At 41.0% G+C, this 16,606-nt stretch overlaps 1 protein-coding gene across 1 annotated transcript in view; it reads left to right on the forward strand.

Annotated features, from left to right (window-relative positions):
* LOC140740139 (uncharacterized) overlaps nucleotides 1-16,606 on the forward strand; it is a 155,826-nt gene that overhangs the window by 14,177 nt on the left and 125,043 nt on the right. The window contains exon 3 of the mRNA XM_073069075.1: nucleotides 15,239-15,326. Within this exon, the coding sequence (XP_072925176.1) occupies nucleotides 15,239-15,326 (88 nt within the window). The remainder of the gene's footprint in view (nucleotides 1-15,238; nucleotides 15,327-16,606) is intronic.

Consider the following 16,606-nt stretch of genomic DNA (forward strand, 5'->3'; position numbering starts at 1 on the left):
CTGTCATGTATTGCACGTCTCTAGAGCTACTGTGAGAAGTGGCCTTGGTGAATTTTTCCATGTTTTGAGAGGTTATGATAAGCATTAGTTCGATGTGCTCTCGCCTAGGGTGGAAATTGCATCATTGCATCCTGAAAGTGTGAAGAAACATTTTCTAGAATAGTTTTTCGACTTATTTGATTGGGGGGGGGGGGGGGGGGGTTGGTCTTTGTGGGGTTTTTTTTGCCTCTTCCAGAGCATAGGAGTGGTGAGCCTGGGGGTAACTTAGTGAATTGTCCTGAGAGTAAGTGTGTGTGTGTGTGGGGGGGGGGGGGGTGGGTGTATGTGTCAGGCTTAATGGCCCAGCTGGTCTCTTAAAATCAAGTCTAGAGTCATGTGCACAAGTACAAGGAAAAACTTACAGCTGCATCACAGGCAAATACACTTATGGCCACCTGTACACCTGTTTGTTAATGCAACTATTTAATCAGCCAATCATGTGGCAGCAACTCAGTGCAAACACGGTCAAAAGATTCATTTGTTGTTCAAACCAAACATCAGAATGGGGAAGAAATGTGATCTAAGCGACTTTGACTGTGGAATGATTGTTGGAGCCAGACGAGGCGGTTTGAGTATCTCAGAAACTGCTGATCTCCTGGGATTTTCACACTCAATAGTCTCTAGAGTTTACAGGGAGTGGTGCAAAAAACTAAAAAAACATGCAGTGAACGGTAGTTCTATGGGCGCAAGTGCCTTGTTAACGAGAGAGGTCAGAGGAGAACGGTGAAACTGGTTCAAGGTGACAGTAACTCAGATAACCAGGCATTACAGCAGTGGTGTGTAGAGGCACATCTATCAGCATCAGACCTCGAAGTGGATGAGCTACAGCAGCAAAGGAACATACACTTAGTGGCGACATTATTGGTTACAGGAGATACCTTATAAAGTGGCTACTGACTGCAGGTTCAGGCAGCACACAGAACTTAAATTATATAAAGGTCGTTGGCTGCTGTTTACTTTCACTGCAGAACTTGTATGTGTCCTGGGCAAAGTAAAATCATTGCTGGCTCTACCCACCCTGCAAACTGCCTTTTCCAAAAACTCCCTTCTAAAAAGTGCTATAGGGCCATTAAAATAAAAACTTCATCCTGTCTTAAAGGTTTCTTCCCCTGGGCAGTTAATCTGATCAACTAGTTCACTTAGCTCCCCACCCGCCTCTATCTGTTACCCTGACCCTGCACTGTAAACACTTCAAACCATTGTTTATATTGTACATACATGCTGGCATTTATGTACTTGTGCACATTTTATCCAATATCTGTACTTTAACCTCTAAATTATTTTATATAATTCGTTATTCTTTATAATTGTTGAATATTGTTTTGTGTTGCATGTTGTGCCCAGACCAACACACTACAGTAAATTCCGATTACATGTAAATATATATGGTGAATAAATTAATACAAATTATAAAAGTTTTTTTTAAAACTGTGCCAAACCAGGCATAGTGCAATCAGAGGCAAGTCCATGGTAGTGTAAGAGGTATTGTTCCATAGTGTTCAGTTGCTGAGGTAGGGTTAGGGTTGTACAGGTTAGTTCAAGAACCTGATGGTTGTATGAAAGTACGCAGCTGTGGCTGAACCTGGTGTTTTGGGACTTCAGGCAATCAGCAGTGAGAAGAGGGTATGACCCGGATGGTGAGGATCATTGATGACAGAGGCCAGCTTTGTTGCCATTGTAGTGATACATTAATAAAAGCTTTGGCTAGCGTGTGGTTTCCAGGGTTACTGTGTCTCCAAGCACTTAGGTTTCGGCTTGTAACCTGACAGTCGCTACAAGACATCCTGCTGAATGTGTGGCCCAGTTACCGTTGTATCAAATGTCAGCATTCCTCAAACTGCTACTTGCTCTGAATGAAATATTGTTGCAAAGTCTCCTTTCTCTGAAGAGCCAGCAGCCACCCACGTGGGTTCTTTCTGCTGCAGTTACAATGTTTCCAGTGTACAGAGTGCAACTCGGGAACAACTGAGTCAGCAGGGCAGATAACAGTCTCAAATTGTAAATGGGCACTGCACTGACTTCCCGCTGTCGCAGTCCTCTCCTCTGAGCATCTCACCTGGAAAATCGGGGCTTTGTTTTTGTCTGGTCCCCAGGGTGCAGTGGAAAACATAAAACACAAGAGATTCTGCAGATGTTGAAAGTCCAGAGCAACACACACACACACACACACAAAACGCTGGGATAACTCAGCAGGTCAGGCAGCGTCAATAAATAGTTGGCGTATTGGGCCAAAACCCTTCACCAGGACTGACGGGGAGGGAGAGAAGCCAGAACAAGAAAGTGGGGGTATGGGGAGGAGTACAAGCTGGCAGATGATTAGTGAAGGCAGCCGAGGGGGAAGGTGTGTGGGCGAAGTGATAGGAGAAGAAGGTAATGGTAAGCTGCAAGATGATAGGTGAAGAAGAAATCTGATAGGAAAGGAGAGTGGGCCATTGGCACTGTTCCCTCTAAGCTGTATGGGTGCTCAGCAGTGCAGTAACTGAAATGCTCCCGTGCACATAGCCTTTGTTGCCGAACAGCTGGAATTTTCATTTATATAATGTTAATATAGTTGTGAAATACCTTGTAATTATTTCTACGTTAATGAATACAATCCATACATTTTCAAAATAATAAATGTAATACAACCTTTACTTTGAAGCATTTTAGAGCTTCAATGTATTTACATTGTCAATGGTTCAAGTTACAACATTGTTACAAATTGTAACAATAAACACAGAATGGAAGTTGGTAGCTCATTATTAATAAACTGCCAGCCCACTGAACGCTGACGCCATCTCGTCAAAATATTTTACTTTTGGCATTATGTCTGTCAATTGTTTTGACTGCCTGACATCATTTATCTGCAACAACCCCTCATTTTTTCCCCAGCTACATGGACCAACCATTGTTCTGAGCAGGAACTTTTCCCGTGGCCTGAAAACTACACGGCACTTTAGACCATAGGATACAGGAGTAGAATGAGGCCATTTGGCCCATGGTAGGAGACTACTCCACCATTTCATCATGGCCGGTCCAATCTTCTTCTCAGCCCCAATCTTCTGCCTCCTTCCCCCCCCTCCCCATATCCCTTCATGTCCTGACCAATCAAGGTTCTAACAAACTCTGCCTTAAAATATGTGTAAAGATTTGGATTCCACAGCTTCCTGTCACAAATAATTCCACAGATTTATCACTCTCTGGCTAAAGAAATTCCTCCTTATCTCTATTCTAAGAGTCTTAGACTCTCCCACGATAGGGAACATCCTCTCCATATTCATTCTATCAAGGCCTTTCACCATTCGATGGGTTTCAATGAGGTCATCTCTCATTCTTGTGAATTCTAGTGAATACGGGCCCAGAGCCATCAAACGCTCTTCATATGACAAACTGTTCAATCTTGAAATTATTTTTGTTAACCTCCTCTGAACCCTCTTCAGTTTCAGCACATCCTTTATAAGATAAGGGGCCCAAAACTACTCACAATATTCCAAGTGAGACCTCACCAGTGCTTTATAAAGCCTCAACATTACATCCTTGCGTTTATATTCTCGTCCTCTTGAAATGAATGCTAACATCACATTTGTCTTCCTCACCACAGACTCAACCTGCAAATAACCTTTAAGGAATCCTGCACGAGGACTCCCAAGTCTCTTTGCACCTCAGTTTTTATTTGTATTTTCTCTTCAAATAGTCAACCCTTTCTTCTACCAAAGTGCGTGATCATACACTTCCCAACACTGAATACCATCTTCCATTTCTTTGCCCATTCTCCTAATCTTACTAAGTCCTTATGTAGCCTCTCTACTTCCTCAAAACTACCTACCCCTGCACCTATCTTCATATCGTCTGCAAACTTTGTAACAAAGCCATCAATTCTATCATCAAAATCATTGGCACGTAACGTAAAAATAATCGGTCCCAATCCTGTGGAACATCACTAGTCACTGCAACCAACCAGAAAAGACTCTCTTTATTCCCACTCTTTGCCTCCTGCCAATCAGCTTCTGCATGGTCCATGCTGGAATCTTCCCTGTAATACCATGGGCTCGTGGCTTGCTAAGCAGCCTCATGTGTGGCATCTTATCAAAGGCCTTCTGAAAATCCAAGTACACAACATCAAACAATTCTCCTTTGTCTATTGTGCTTGTTATTTCTTCAAAGAGTTCCAACTGGTTTTTCAGGCAAGATTTTCCCTTGAGGAAATGATGCTGACTGGGGTCTATTTTATCAAGTAATGGCTCTGACACCTGGAACTCACACCATACTGCTGGAGTCTCCCACAGTGAAGACTAGTGCTTATTCAGTTTGTCCACCATTTCATTATCCCCTAGTATTACCTCTCCAGCATTGTTTTCCAGCAGTCCAAAACCCACTCTCATCTCTCTGTACACTTTAAGTAACTCAAGAAACTTTTGACATCCTCTTTAATATTATTGGATAGCTTACTTTCGTATTCCATCTTTACCTTGTTAATGACTTTTTTAGTTGCCTTCTGTTGATTTTTAAAAGCTTCCCAATCCTCTAACTTCCTTCAAATTTTTGCTCTATTATATGTTGGCTCACTCTTGTTAGCCATTGTGTGTCGTCTTGCCTTTAGAAAACTTCTTCCTCTTCGGGATGTATATATTCTGTATCTTCCGAATTGCTTCCAGAAATTCCAGCCGGTGCAGCTCTGCCGTCATCCCTACCAATGTTCTTTTCCAATCAATTCTGGCCAACTCCTCTCTCGTTTGCCTCTGTAATCTCTTTTACTCCACTGTAATACTGATATATCTAACTTTATATTCTCCTTCTCAAATTTCAGGGTGAATTTGATCAGATTATGATCACTAGCCCCTAAGGGTTCTTTTACCCTTGAGCTCGCTAATCAGTTCCGGTTCATTGCAAAACACACAATCTGGAATAGCTGAATCCCTAGTGGGCTCAATCACGAACTGCTCTAAAAAGCCATCTCGCTGGCGTTCTAGAAATTCCTCCTCTTGGAATCCAATACCTACCCGATTTTCCCAATCTACTTGCAATCTTTTGCTTTGAAACTCATCCTGTTGACTGCAATTTTGCCCTATGAACAGCCTCTGCTCACTACACATTGCCTCTGTTTGTAAACCGAAAACCTCACCTTCAGCACTGTCACTCTGATTCTCATCCCCCTGCCAAATTAGTTTCAACCCACCTGAACAGCCCTAGCCAACTTGCCCGCAAGGATATCGAAATTCCCCATGACTATTGTAACATTGTTCTTTTGGCTTGCATTTTCTATGTCCCATTGTAATTTGTAGACCACAAATTAGACCATGTCCTTACTACTGTTTGGGGGTCTGTATACAACTCCCATCAGGGTCTTTTTACTCTCGCAGTTCCTTAGCTCTATCAAAAATGATTCAACACCTTCCAGCCCCTTTCTAATGATTTGATTTCATTTTTACCAACAGAGCAATGCTGCCTCCTCTGCCTCCTGTCCTTTTGCTACAATGTAAATATTTGGACATTAAGCTCCCAGCTATAATCTTCTTTCAGCCATGATTTAGTGATTTCTACAGCATCATACATGCCAGACTGTAATTGTGCTACAAGTTCATGTATCTTATTCCATATACGGTGCACTTTCAGATACAACACCCTCAGTCCTGTATTCACCCTTTGCGAATTTTCAGCCTTTTGCTTTGAAACTCATCCTGTTGACTGCAATTTTGCCCTATGAACAGCCTCTGCTCACTACACATTGCCTCTGTTTGTAAACCGAAAACCTCACCTTCAGCACTGTCACTCTGATTCTCATCCCCCTGCCAAATTAGTTTCAACCCACCTGAACAACCCTAGCCAACTTGCCCGCAAGGATATTAAACCCCCTCTGGTTCGGGTGCAACCCATCCCTTTTGTACAGGTCATACCTTCCCCGGAAGAGATACCAATGATCCACAAATCTGAACCCCTGCCCCCTACACCAGTTACTTAGCCACGTATTCACCTGGCAAACTGTTCTATTCTTACCGTCACTGGCACATGGCCAGAGATTACTACACTTAAGATCCTGTTTCTCATCTTTCTACCTAGCTTCCTAAAATCTCTCTTCAGGACCTCCTCACCTTGTCACTATGTCATTGGTGCCAATATGTACCAGGACTTCTGGCTGCTCACACTTACCATTGAGAATGCCATGGACACTATCCAAGAGATCCCTGATCCTGGCACCAGGGAGGCAACGTACCATTTGGGTGTCTCTATTGCACCACAGAACCTCGTCTTTGTTTCTCTGACTAGGTAATCTCCTATCAACAGTGCAGTCCTCCTCACCTCTCTGCTCTTCTGAGCCACTGCACCAGATTAAATGCCACTGTATCTAAAGTTATATACTTATTATTGAGGGGAATGGCCACAGTGTGCTCTGCACTGGCTGTGCATTTCCTTGTTTTTTGTAATTTATTTTTTATTGAAGTTCATCATCGAACAAACATTTCCATAAGATGTATTTCAGATATTGTACATATATATCATATAGTCATATATGCCACAAATCTCCGCATAATATTTATCTGAGGTATACACTTATAGAAAAGAGAGGGAAGAAAGAACAAGCTAAAGGAGAAAATTATGCACAAGTAGGGAGTGATCTTTTTTTTTACAACATATTCATTGATTTGTGAGGAAAAAATCAGGCCTATGAGGCATTATGTAGTTAAACCATTTTTCCCAGTATGAATCAAATTGTTCCAGCTTATGATTAACAGATGCTGTTATCTTCTCCATTTTGTAGATGTCCAATGTAATTTCCATCTATGCATTTAAAGTTGGGCTCTCCTGTGATAACCATTTTCTAGTAAGAGTTTTTTTTAACCAGCCACCAGCAGTATATTCATTAAATATTTATCTCTTTTCAACCATTCTTGAGGTATATACCCAAAATATATGGTCTTACTTTCTAAAGGTATTTCACATTTACAGATGTCTTGTAGGACATTGTGTATCCCACTCCAATAGTCTTTGATAACGGGGCATTCCCAGAAAATATGATAATGGTTTGCATTTTGTTTTCCACAATTTATCCAGCAAACTGGGAGGTTACTATCATAATGGGATTTCTGAGAGGGTGTAATAAAATATCTTATCAAGTTTTTCCATCCGAACTCCCTCCATTTTTGTGAACTGGTACTCTTCCATTGGTACCTCCATATTATTGTCCATTCTTCCTCAGATATAATTATTCCACCTTCCTTCTCCCATTTTGTTTTAATGTATGAAGTCGAATGTGTTTTAAGATTCGACTAACCCTTATATAGGCTTGAAATGATTCTACTACTGTTATCTGATTTATATGACAGACAGGCATACTTTATTGATCTCGAGGCAAATTGGGTTTCATTACAGCCTCACCAAGAATAGTGAAGAAATATAGCAATATAAAACCATAAATAATTAATAATAAGTTAATCATGCCAAGTGGAAATAATTCCAGGACCAGCCTATTGGCTCAGGGTGTCTGACACTCCGAGGGAGGATATGTAAAGTTTGATGGCCACAGGTAGGAATGACTTCCTATGCCACTCAGTGTTACATCTCGGTGGAATGAGTCTCTGGCTGAATGTACTCCTGTGGCTAACCAGTACATTATGGAGTGGATGGGAGTCATTGTCCAAGATGGCATGCAACTTGGACAGCATCCTCTTTTCAGACACCACCATCAGAGAGTCCAGTTCCAACCCCACAACATCACTGGCCTTACGAATGAGTTTGTTGATTCTGTTGCTTTTCTAAAGAGCTCTATCAAACATGTTCTTGCCTTGGTTACATTTTTAACCGTCCTAATAACATATTGTCAGATCTGTAAGTACCGATAAAAATCTTGTTTTTCTAATAAGTGTTTCTCTTTAAGCATTTCAAAACTGAACAGTGTTCCTTCTTTCATTATGTTGCAAAGAACTGTTATTCCTTTAGCTGTCCAGACGTTAAATCTAGCATCCAATTTATTTGGTGTAAAATCCGAGTCATATGCACACCGTATAAGAATTGCAATATCTCCCACTAATTTATATTCTCTTATAATAGTTTTCCATATTTTAAGAGTCCATTTCACCCATGGGTTATCAATAGTATTTATGTACCTTTATAGGTTGTTATCAGCCAAAATTGCCTGTATGCAGATGGAAGTATCCCCTCAATGTTTTTCTATTGAGCATCATATGATGGGTTGCATCAACATATCACAGCTCTCAACTGTGCTGCAAAATAATAATCTCTAAGAGAAGGGAGGCCCCATCTCTCCCCCCCCCCCCCCCTTTCCTTGGCTAATTGAAAAGTTTTGAGACAAACTCTAGGCTTTACCCTGCCAAATATATCTTGATAACATTTTGTTCCATTCATTGAATTGATTTTGATTAATCTCTATTGGTAGGGTCTGAAAGAGATATAATAGTCTGGGCAGTATTCATTTTAATAGATTCAATCCTTGAACTGAGACAAAAAGGAATTAGGTTCCATCTTGTTATATCTTCCTTAATTTTTTTATATATAGGCTGATAATTGCATTCTGATAATTTTGCCAAATCTTTTGGCATAATGATGCCCAAATATTTGAAAGACTCTGTTTGCCATGCCCAGGGATATCTACTTTCATTTTCTCTTGGTGGGCTATAGTTATATGAGAGTAATTGGATTTTATCTATGTTGATTTTGTATCCTGATAATTGACCATATTGTTCAAAGGATTGCATCAATTTAGGTGAAGAGTATGTTGGTTGTCCTAGATAGATCAAAATGTCATCTGCGTAGCAGGCCAATTTATGCTCTGTTCCTTTAATAGTAATTCCCCTGATATCTTCATTTTGTCTGATGTATTGAGCTCATGTTTCCAGATATAATGCGAAGAGTAGCGGTGACCATGCACAACCCTGTCTCATGCCCCTTTCTAGGGTAAGACTATTTGATAAATATCCATTAATTTTAATCCTAGCAGTAGGGTTGTCATATAGTGCCTGTATAGTTTTAATAATTGTGTCATGGAAACCAAATCTATGTAAAACTCTGTGAAGAAAATTCCAATTAGCTGAATCAAATGTCTTTTCAGCATCCACGTTTATCATTATTACTTCGATTTTATTTTTTTGTATATGGTCCATAATGTGAAGTGTCCTTCATATATTGTCTTGTGTTTGGTGTTGTTGTATAAAATCTGTCTGATCGTTACATATCAGTATGAGTAGAAACTCTTCTAATCGTTTGGCCATGATGGAGGGAAATAATCTATAATCTACATTAAGAGTGGATATTGGTCTAAATGACCCACATTCCATTTTATCCTTGTCTTCTTTTGGTATAGCTGAGATTATCGCTTCCTTCCAGCTGGGTGGCATTTGTGCCTTTTTTAGAGCCCATTTCAGTGTGGGGAGTAAGACATGAATTAACTCATTTTAAAATTCTTTGTACCACTCTGCCGTATACCCATCTGATCCTGGTGACTTGCTTAATTTAAACCTACTAATTGCAGCTTTTAGTTCAACTTCAGTTATGTCAGCGATCATCGTTCTGTTTTGTTCTTCACTTAAAGTGGGTAACTCTAGAGAATTCAGGAAGGTGTCAATTTGGGTTCTGTTTCTCCCTGGAACTTTGGAATATAGAGTTTTGTAGAACGCTTCGAAAGCTTCTTGAATTTCACTTAGCATTTTTTTTAATCATTTTTGTTCTTGGATCCCTAATTCTATGAATTGTATTTTCTGCTATATTTTTTTTCAGTTTCCACGCCAGTATTTTCATAGACTTAGATCCATTTTCATAATATCTCTGTTTCAGAAGCATTAAATTTTTCCCGATTTCTTGTGTAGCCAAACTATTAATTTCATTCCTAATTTTTAAAATTTCCTCTATTGTATCCTGTGCCAAATTCAATTTGTTTTTTTTTTCTAGTTCCTTCAGCCTATTTTGTAATTCCTCTAATGTTTTATTCCTTAATTTTTTCTTATATGAAGATATTGCTATAATTTTTCCTCTTAAAACAGCCTTCAGAGTATCCCATAGAATGGGAGGTGAAACCTCTCCGTTATCATTGAATTCTAAGTAAAGACCAATTTCTTTTTTAATTTGTTCCTTAAAGTAGGAATCATTGAGTAGACTTGAATTTAGTTTCCAAATAGTATTCTTTGGCTGTAGGTCAAAATCAACAGATAAATATATTGGTGCATGGTCACTTATATCTATTGTCCCAATTCCACAGGTGTTTATTTTGTCTTTGTGTTTTCCAAATGTTATGAAATAGTCTATTCTTGTATATACAGAATGGGGGGAGCAGAATAATGAGTGTAATCCCTTCTGTTGGGGAAAAGGTCCCTCCATATATCAACTAGACCAACATCCTCAGAAAGTGTATTAACTTTCTTTTGTAAGGATTTCATTTCATAGGGTTTTCTATTGGAAGAGTCTAACTTTGGTTGTAATTGTAAATTTAAGTCTCCCCCACCTATCAGGAGACTTTCTGTTTCCGTTACCATAATATTAGTAATTTTCTGAAAGAAACTAATATCACTTCCTGGGGGGTGCATATATATTCAATAGAGTAACTGAATTTCTGTCTATATTCCCCCTTAACAGAATATATCTGCCCTCCTTGTCTCCCATTTAGAATACTTTTTCAAAATTCAGCTTGCTTCAGATGAGAATAGCAACTCTTCTCCTATGTCCTGATTTATATGAAGAGAAAAACAAATTAGTGAAGCCCATTCTCTTTAGTTTTCCATGCTCATTATCACTTAAGTGAGTTTCCTGTAAATATACTAGATGGGCTTGTTCTTTTTTCATTTTGGATAGAATTTTACTTTTTCCTTAGCCATGTGTATTTATCTGTCAATATATCATTGAAATTAGCAGAATAAAACTTAATCGATCTACTCCCTGAACAAATACGAACCAAGAAACGCGAATAATAAAAAAAAGTCAGCAAAGGTGTGATTCCAAGACTGAGGTCTCTAGTAGATGACCCTGGGTTGAGCTAGAGGAAATGTCTAGCTGTGGGGGATAGCCCCTCCTACCTGTGTGTTGAGGGCCCCCATTGCAGAACCCATAAAAGTAAACAAATCAATATCCATTACACAGAAAAGATGTCCCTGTGTATTCCTCCCATATATATATTCATTCTCATTTAGGTGGGGAAAAAGGAGTAAATGAATGAATAAAAAAGAATAATTGAATAATATAAAATCCCCATTATGGTAAGTATTCCTTCAGATAGGTATATCAACATCTATTTTTGCTTCTGTTTAGCTTATCAACACATTTAAAGTTAGCCAAACCTTATGGCTCTACTGGAGGGGGTGAGGACTGTCTTCGGAAAACTCACAGTCTCTTCCTGATATATTTCTCTCATCCTCCTCCCATCCCCTGCTTTCTCGATTCTCTCACTATTTTCCAAGCAGAGCGGGATAACTGCTAGGCCAGGTGTTCCCTCGGTTTGATCCCGCTGACGGGCAACCCTCTGGCCTTCATGTCTGTAGTCGCCTCTTCCACTGTCTGATATAGTTGGATCCCATTGTAGTAAAACACCTGCAGGGTACGGAGTTTGGAATCTAATCTTTCCTTGCTTTAATATTCGCTTTACTTCAGAGTATTCTTTACGTTTCTACAGGACCACTGGGGGGTAATCTTGATCAAAATATATTAATTTGCCATCCAAAAACACCCTCTTCTTTCCCTAGGCACTTCGTAGAATCTCCACCTTGGTATTGTATCGAAGGAATCTAATTACTATTAAGCATGGCTTATCTTCTCTGTCTCCAGTAGGCCTCGGGGCAAGCGCACGATGCGCCCTCTGAATTTCAAGCTCCATAGTCAAAGGAATCTCCAGCGCGTCTCGCAGCAACTTTCGTACAAACTCCATTATAGACAAACCCTCTGCTCCTTCGGGAACATTGTTTATCCTGATTTTTTTTGCCATGATCTTCCCTCCTGGTCAAGCAGTTTACTTTCTTGTTGATTTAATATTTTTATCATCTTACTTAGTATCCGTTCCATGTTTTGCACATGATCGTCCACCTTCTCAATTTGTGTCTCTGCCACCGCTATTTTTTGATTGACGTGGGCAAGCTCTGGCTTGATATCATTTAGTTGTTGTTTTATATCTTTTTGGAACTCGCATATCTCATCCAGAATTTTTATCATATTTGCCGCTTCGCCTGAGAGAGGCCCATCGTCAGCCTGGCTACCATGCAGTCAGGTAGGAGAGCCGCTCGCTGCACCCCTCTCGGCCGCAGGCTCCGCAGTGATGCTTTTTTTATCTCCATTCTTTTTCCCCATTCTTGCACCCTTTATTAATTCAGATATTTTTGAAAGATCTTATATTTGATGGATTAACGGGGCAAAATGTGCGGAGGTGCTATTGATTTCAGCTGCCATTCTGGACGATGACATTACTGGAATCCCCTGGCTGTGCATTTCCACTCTTTCTCCTGGCAGTCACCCAGTTACCTGTCTCCTACACCCTAGGGGTGACTACCTCCCTGTAGCTCCTCTAACCTCCTCATTCTCCCATGTGAGATGAAGGTTTTTAATCCAATTCCTTTATATATTCTCTCGGGAGCTGCAGCTTGGTGCATCTGCTGCAGATGTGTTTATCTGGGAGACCTTAACTGTTAAGAAAATCGCAGCTGCATAGCAACAAAGGTTAGGTGCATGGGAGCATTTCAGTTAGTGCGCGGCCATGCACACACACAGCTTAGAGTGAACAGTGCTTACTTGTGTTATGAGTTGTGGTTTGTGTTTGTTTGATTTGAAAAATTGTATATTTTAACTTTCTGGTAAGCGATCTTTCAAAAAATAATAATCTAATAATTTTAAATTAAAAAATCGTTAGAACAAAAAAACCGTGCAGTTGTCAGGCCATGTAAAACTTTTCTCCTCAGAGCAATGGTTGGTCTGTGCAGCTGTTTAAAAAACATAGAGGGAATGGTAAGCATGGAAGAATGGGAAGCAGGAGGGACACCAGAAGGAGAAGATAGGCAGGTGAAGAAAAGAGATGGGTTAAGAGGGGAGCCAGAATGGCAAATGGAAAAAAGGTGGGGGTGGGGGGGGAAGTAATTACTGGAAGTTAGAAAAGTTGATGTTCATGCCTTCAGGTTGGAGGCTGCCTGGACAGAGTATGTTGCTCCTCCATCCTGAGAGCGGCCTCATTGTGGGAGTAGAGGCGGCCATGGACCGATGTGTCAGAATGGGAAGTAGAATTAAAACGGGTGACCAGGAGGAAACAACCTTGTTTATCATTAAACCAAGATATTATATGACAAAGGGTTAACGTGGAACAGTGCAGCACAGGAACAGTCCCATCAGCCACAATATCTGCACAGAACACATTGACAAATCATACTGTCTCTTTTGCCTGTACATGATCTATATCCCTCCATCCCGTGTATATTCATGCATCTGTCTAACAGCTCCTAAGTGCCACAGTCGCATTTGCTTCCCCTGACAGCTCATTCCACTCTCACTTTTTTTAAAAAAAACTTGCTGTACACATCCCTGTAAATCTTCCCCCCTCACTTTAGATGTATGCCCTCTAGTGCTTGACATTTTTTCCCCGGGGAATAGATTGTGACTATTTACCCAATCAATGCTACTCATAAGTTTACAAACTTTATCAGGTCTCCCCCCAGCCTCTGCCACTCCAGAGAAGATTTTTTTTTTATCGAAGTACATATATTTTCTTGCGAGCATTCACAGTAGATACAAAGAAACACAATAGAATCAATGAAAATTGCACTAAACAAAGGCAAACAACCAATGTGCACAAGACAACAAACTGTGCAAATAGAATAATAATAAATAATATTGTGAACATGATTTGTAGTGTTCTTGAAAGTCAGTCCATAGGTTGTGAAATCAGTTCAATGTAGGGGTGAGTGGAATTGTCCATGCCGGTTCAAGAGCCGGATGTTTGAAGGATTAATAACTGTTCCTAAACCTGGTGGTGTGGGAGTTGAGGCTTCTGAACCTCCTTCCTGATGACAGCAGCGAGAAGAACAGGGCCTGAGGGGTGGGGGTCCTTAATGATGGACGCCACTTTCGTGTGACAGTACTCCTTGGCTTCTCCTGTGATGGTCTGGTCTGTAGACCTTTCCATGTTGTTTCCATACCAGGTCGTGATACAACCAGTCAGCATACTCTCCACTACACATCTGTTGAAGTTTGTCAATTTTCAGATGGCTTGCAGAATCCCTGGACCCCACTGCTGCCGATCGTTGTAACTGTCGAAATCCGCCATGTCCTTCTCCAGAGAAGATGACCCAAGTTTGTTCAACCTCATGCCCTCTGATCCAGGCAGCATCTTGGTAGCCCTCTTCCATACCCTTTCCAAAGCCTACACATCCTTCCTACAACGGGACAACCAGAACTGCACACAAGGACAGCCACTTCCCTTCAACCATTTGGTTCTTGAACCAATCTGTGCAACCTTAAACTCCACAGTTTAGCTACACTATGACCACAACAATCACTTTGCACTAAAATTTAATATATTCTAATTGTGTTCTTTCCTGTACATGATTGGGAGTCAAAGCTGAGTTTAGTCAGTGTTGAATATATTGTCATATGAAGTAAATAAATATTTATACAGCTACATTATGACTTTGTTACTCTTATACTCTGTGTCCTGGTAAATGAAGGCAAGCATGCCATATGCCTTCTTTACCATCCTATCTACGTGCACTGCCACTTTGAGGGAGCTGTGGACTTGGACCCCAAGATAGAGTAAGTAAGGAGAGAGATATTTGCTGGGGTCTTTGGTAGGTAATAAAGATTTTGGCTAATTGGCAAAAGGCTGAACGTGACCCCAAAAAAGGGTGATGGAGGCAGATTCAATGTTACTTTTTAAAAAGAAATAAGGGTATTACATCTGAGGAGGAATATCCAGGTTGTAGGGAGGATAAATAATTAGCATAGATTCAACGGAACAGAAGTAAAAAAGGAGTTAACTTAAGTTGTTGAATTCGGCATGAGAACAGAGAACGATATGTAGAGGCAGAAGATGAGCTGCTGGTTTCCATTGGACCATAAGACACGGGAGCAGAGCTCGGACATTCAATCCCCATCGAGTCTGCTCTGCCACTCGATCATGGCTGATTTATTTTCCCTCTTGTTGCACTGATCATTCCGGCGGCTCTGCGAAACTCGACTGAGAGTGGCGGGTGGGTCGAGGGGTTCGGAGCAAGCTTTCCCATGGACTTAACTTAATTTCTACCCACAGAGATGAAGGGGTCTCCGGACAGCGGTGAACCAGTGACACTTCGCTACCACCGGTACCTGAGCAGCCCACAGGACGTGGAGCCGAGTCAGTAAGTGCCTATCCGCCATAGCTTCCTTGTTCTGCCTTCCCTGTTTAGTGGCGTTTGTGTAAACGAGCTATCATGTCATTCTGAACTAGAAACCGGGAAGATGCTGCATCGTTCCAACCACTTTGGTGTCTTTCTTCAGTAGCCCCAGTGATCTCCTGAACTGGTCCAAGGGCAGTCACATTCAAACTGCCCCGAGGTTCATTTCCTTGCAGGCGTTTACAGGACAGGAAAAGAAATGGCAATAGAATTATCAAAGAAAAACTATACATAAACAGACAAAGACCGGGCAAAAGCAGACAGACAGTGCACGTTAAAGTGACAGTGAGAACCTGAGCCCTTGAAAATGAGTCTGTAGGTTGTAGAATCAGTTCAGAGTTGAAGTGAGTCAAGTTCACTCTAGTTCATGAGCCCAGTGGTTGCAGGGTAATAACTGTTCCTGATCCCTGCTGGTGTGGTACCAAAGGCTCCAGTACCTCCTACCCAATGGTAGTAGCAAGAAGAGAGCATGGCCTGGGTGGTGGCGGATTTTGATAATGGTCTTGTGGCAGAACTTCACGTAACTGTGCTCAGTGGTGGAGAGGGCTTTGTCTGTGATGGACTGGTCTGTGCCTTCCGTTTCCTGTTTCCTGAATTCAAACTATTTATTCCTCTTGCAGGAGAGTAGTGGCTGCAGGAAAAGCTTGGGTGGAAGAGGGTGTACAGGGATAAGGCAGAGAGTAATTATTTAGTCTTGATGCTTTAGGTGCTCTTAACTCGGCGTGTTGGCATTATGACAAGTTGACTTTTGACTGCCCATTGTATGCCGTCTCACTTTGCGACTGGAAAGTTGCGACTGGTGTTGTACCACTGGCCACTTCATTAGGCACACCTGTAGCCAATCATGTGGCAGCAACTCAGTGCATAAAAGCATGCAGGCATGGTCAAGAGGTTCAGTAGGTGTTCCAACCAAACATCAGAATGAGGAAGAAATGTGATCTCAGTGACTTTGACCGTGGAATAGTTGTTGGTGCCAGACAGGGTGGTTTGAGTATCTCAAATGCTGTTGATCTTCTGGGATTTTAATGCACAACAGTCTCTGGAATTTACAGAGAATGGTGCGAAAAACAAAAAAAAAAGCAACCAGTGAACGGCAGTTCTGTGGGTGAAAAACACCTTGTTAATGAGAGAGGTCAGAGGAGAATGGCCAGACTGGGTCATTAACAGGAGGGCAACATTAATTCAAATAACCACACATTACAACAGTGGTGTGCAGAAGAGCATCTCTGAATGCACAATCTGTT

Source organism: Hemitrygon akajei, chromosome 16 (assembly GCF_048418815.1).
Source record: "Hemitrygon akajei chromosome 16, sHemAka1.3, whole genome shotgun sequence".
NCBI classification, from domain to species: Eukaryota; Metazoa; Chordata; class Chondrichthyes; order Myliobatiformes; family Dasyatidae; genus Hemitrygon; species Hemitrygon akajei.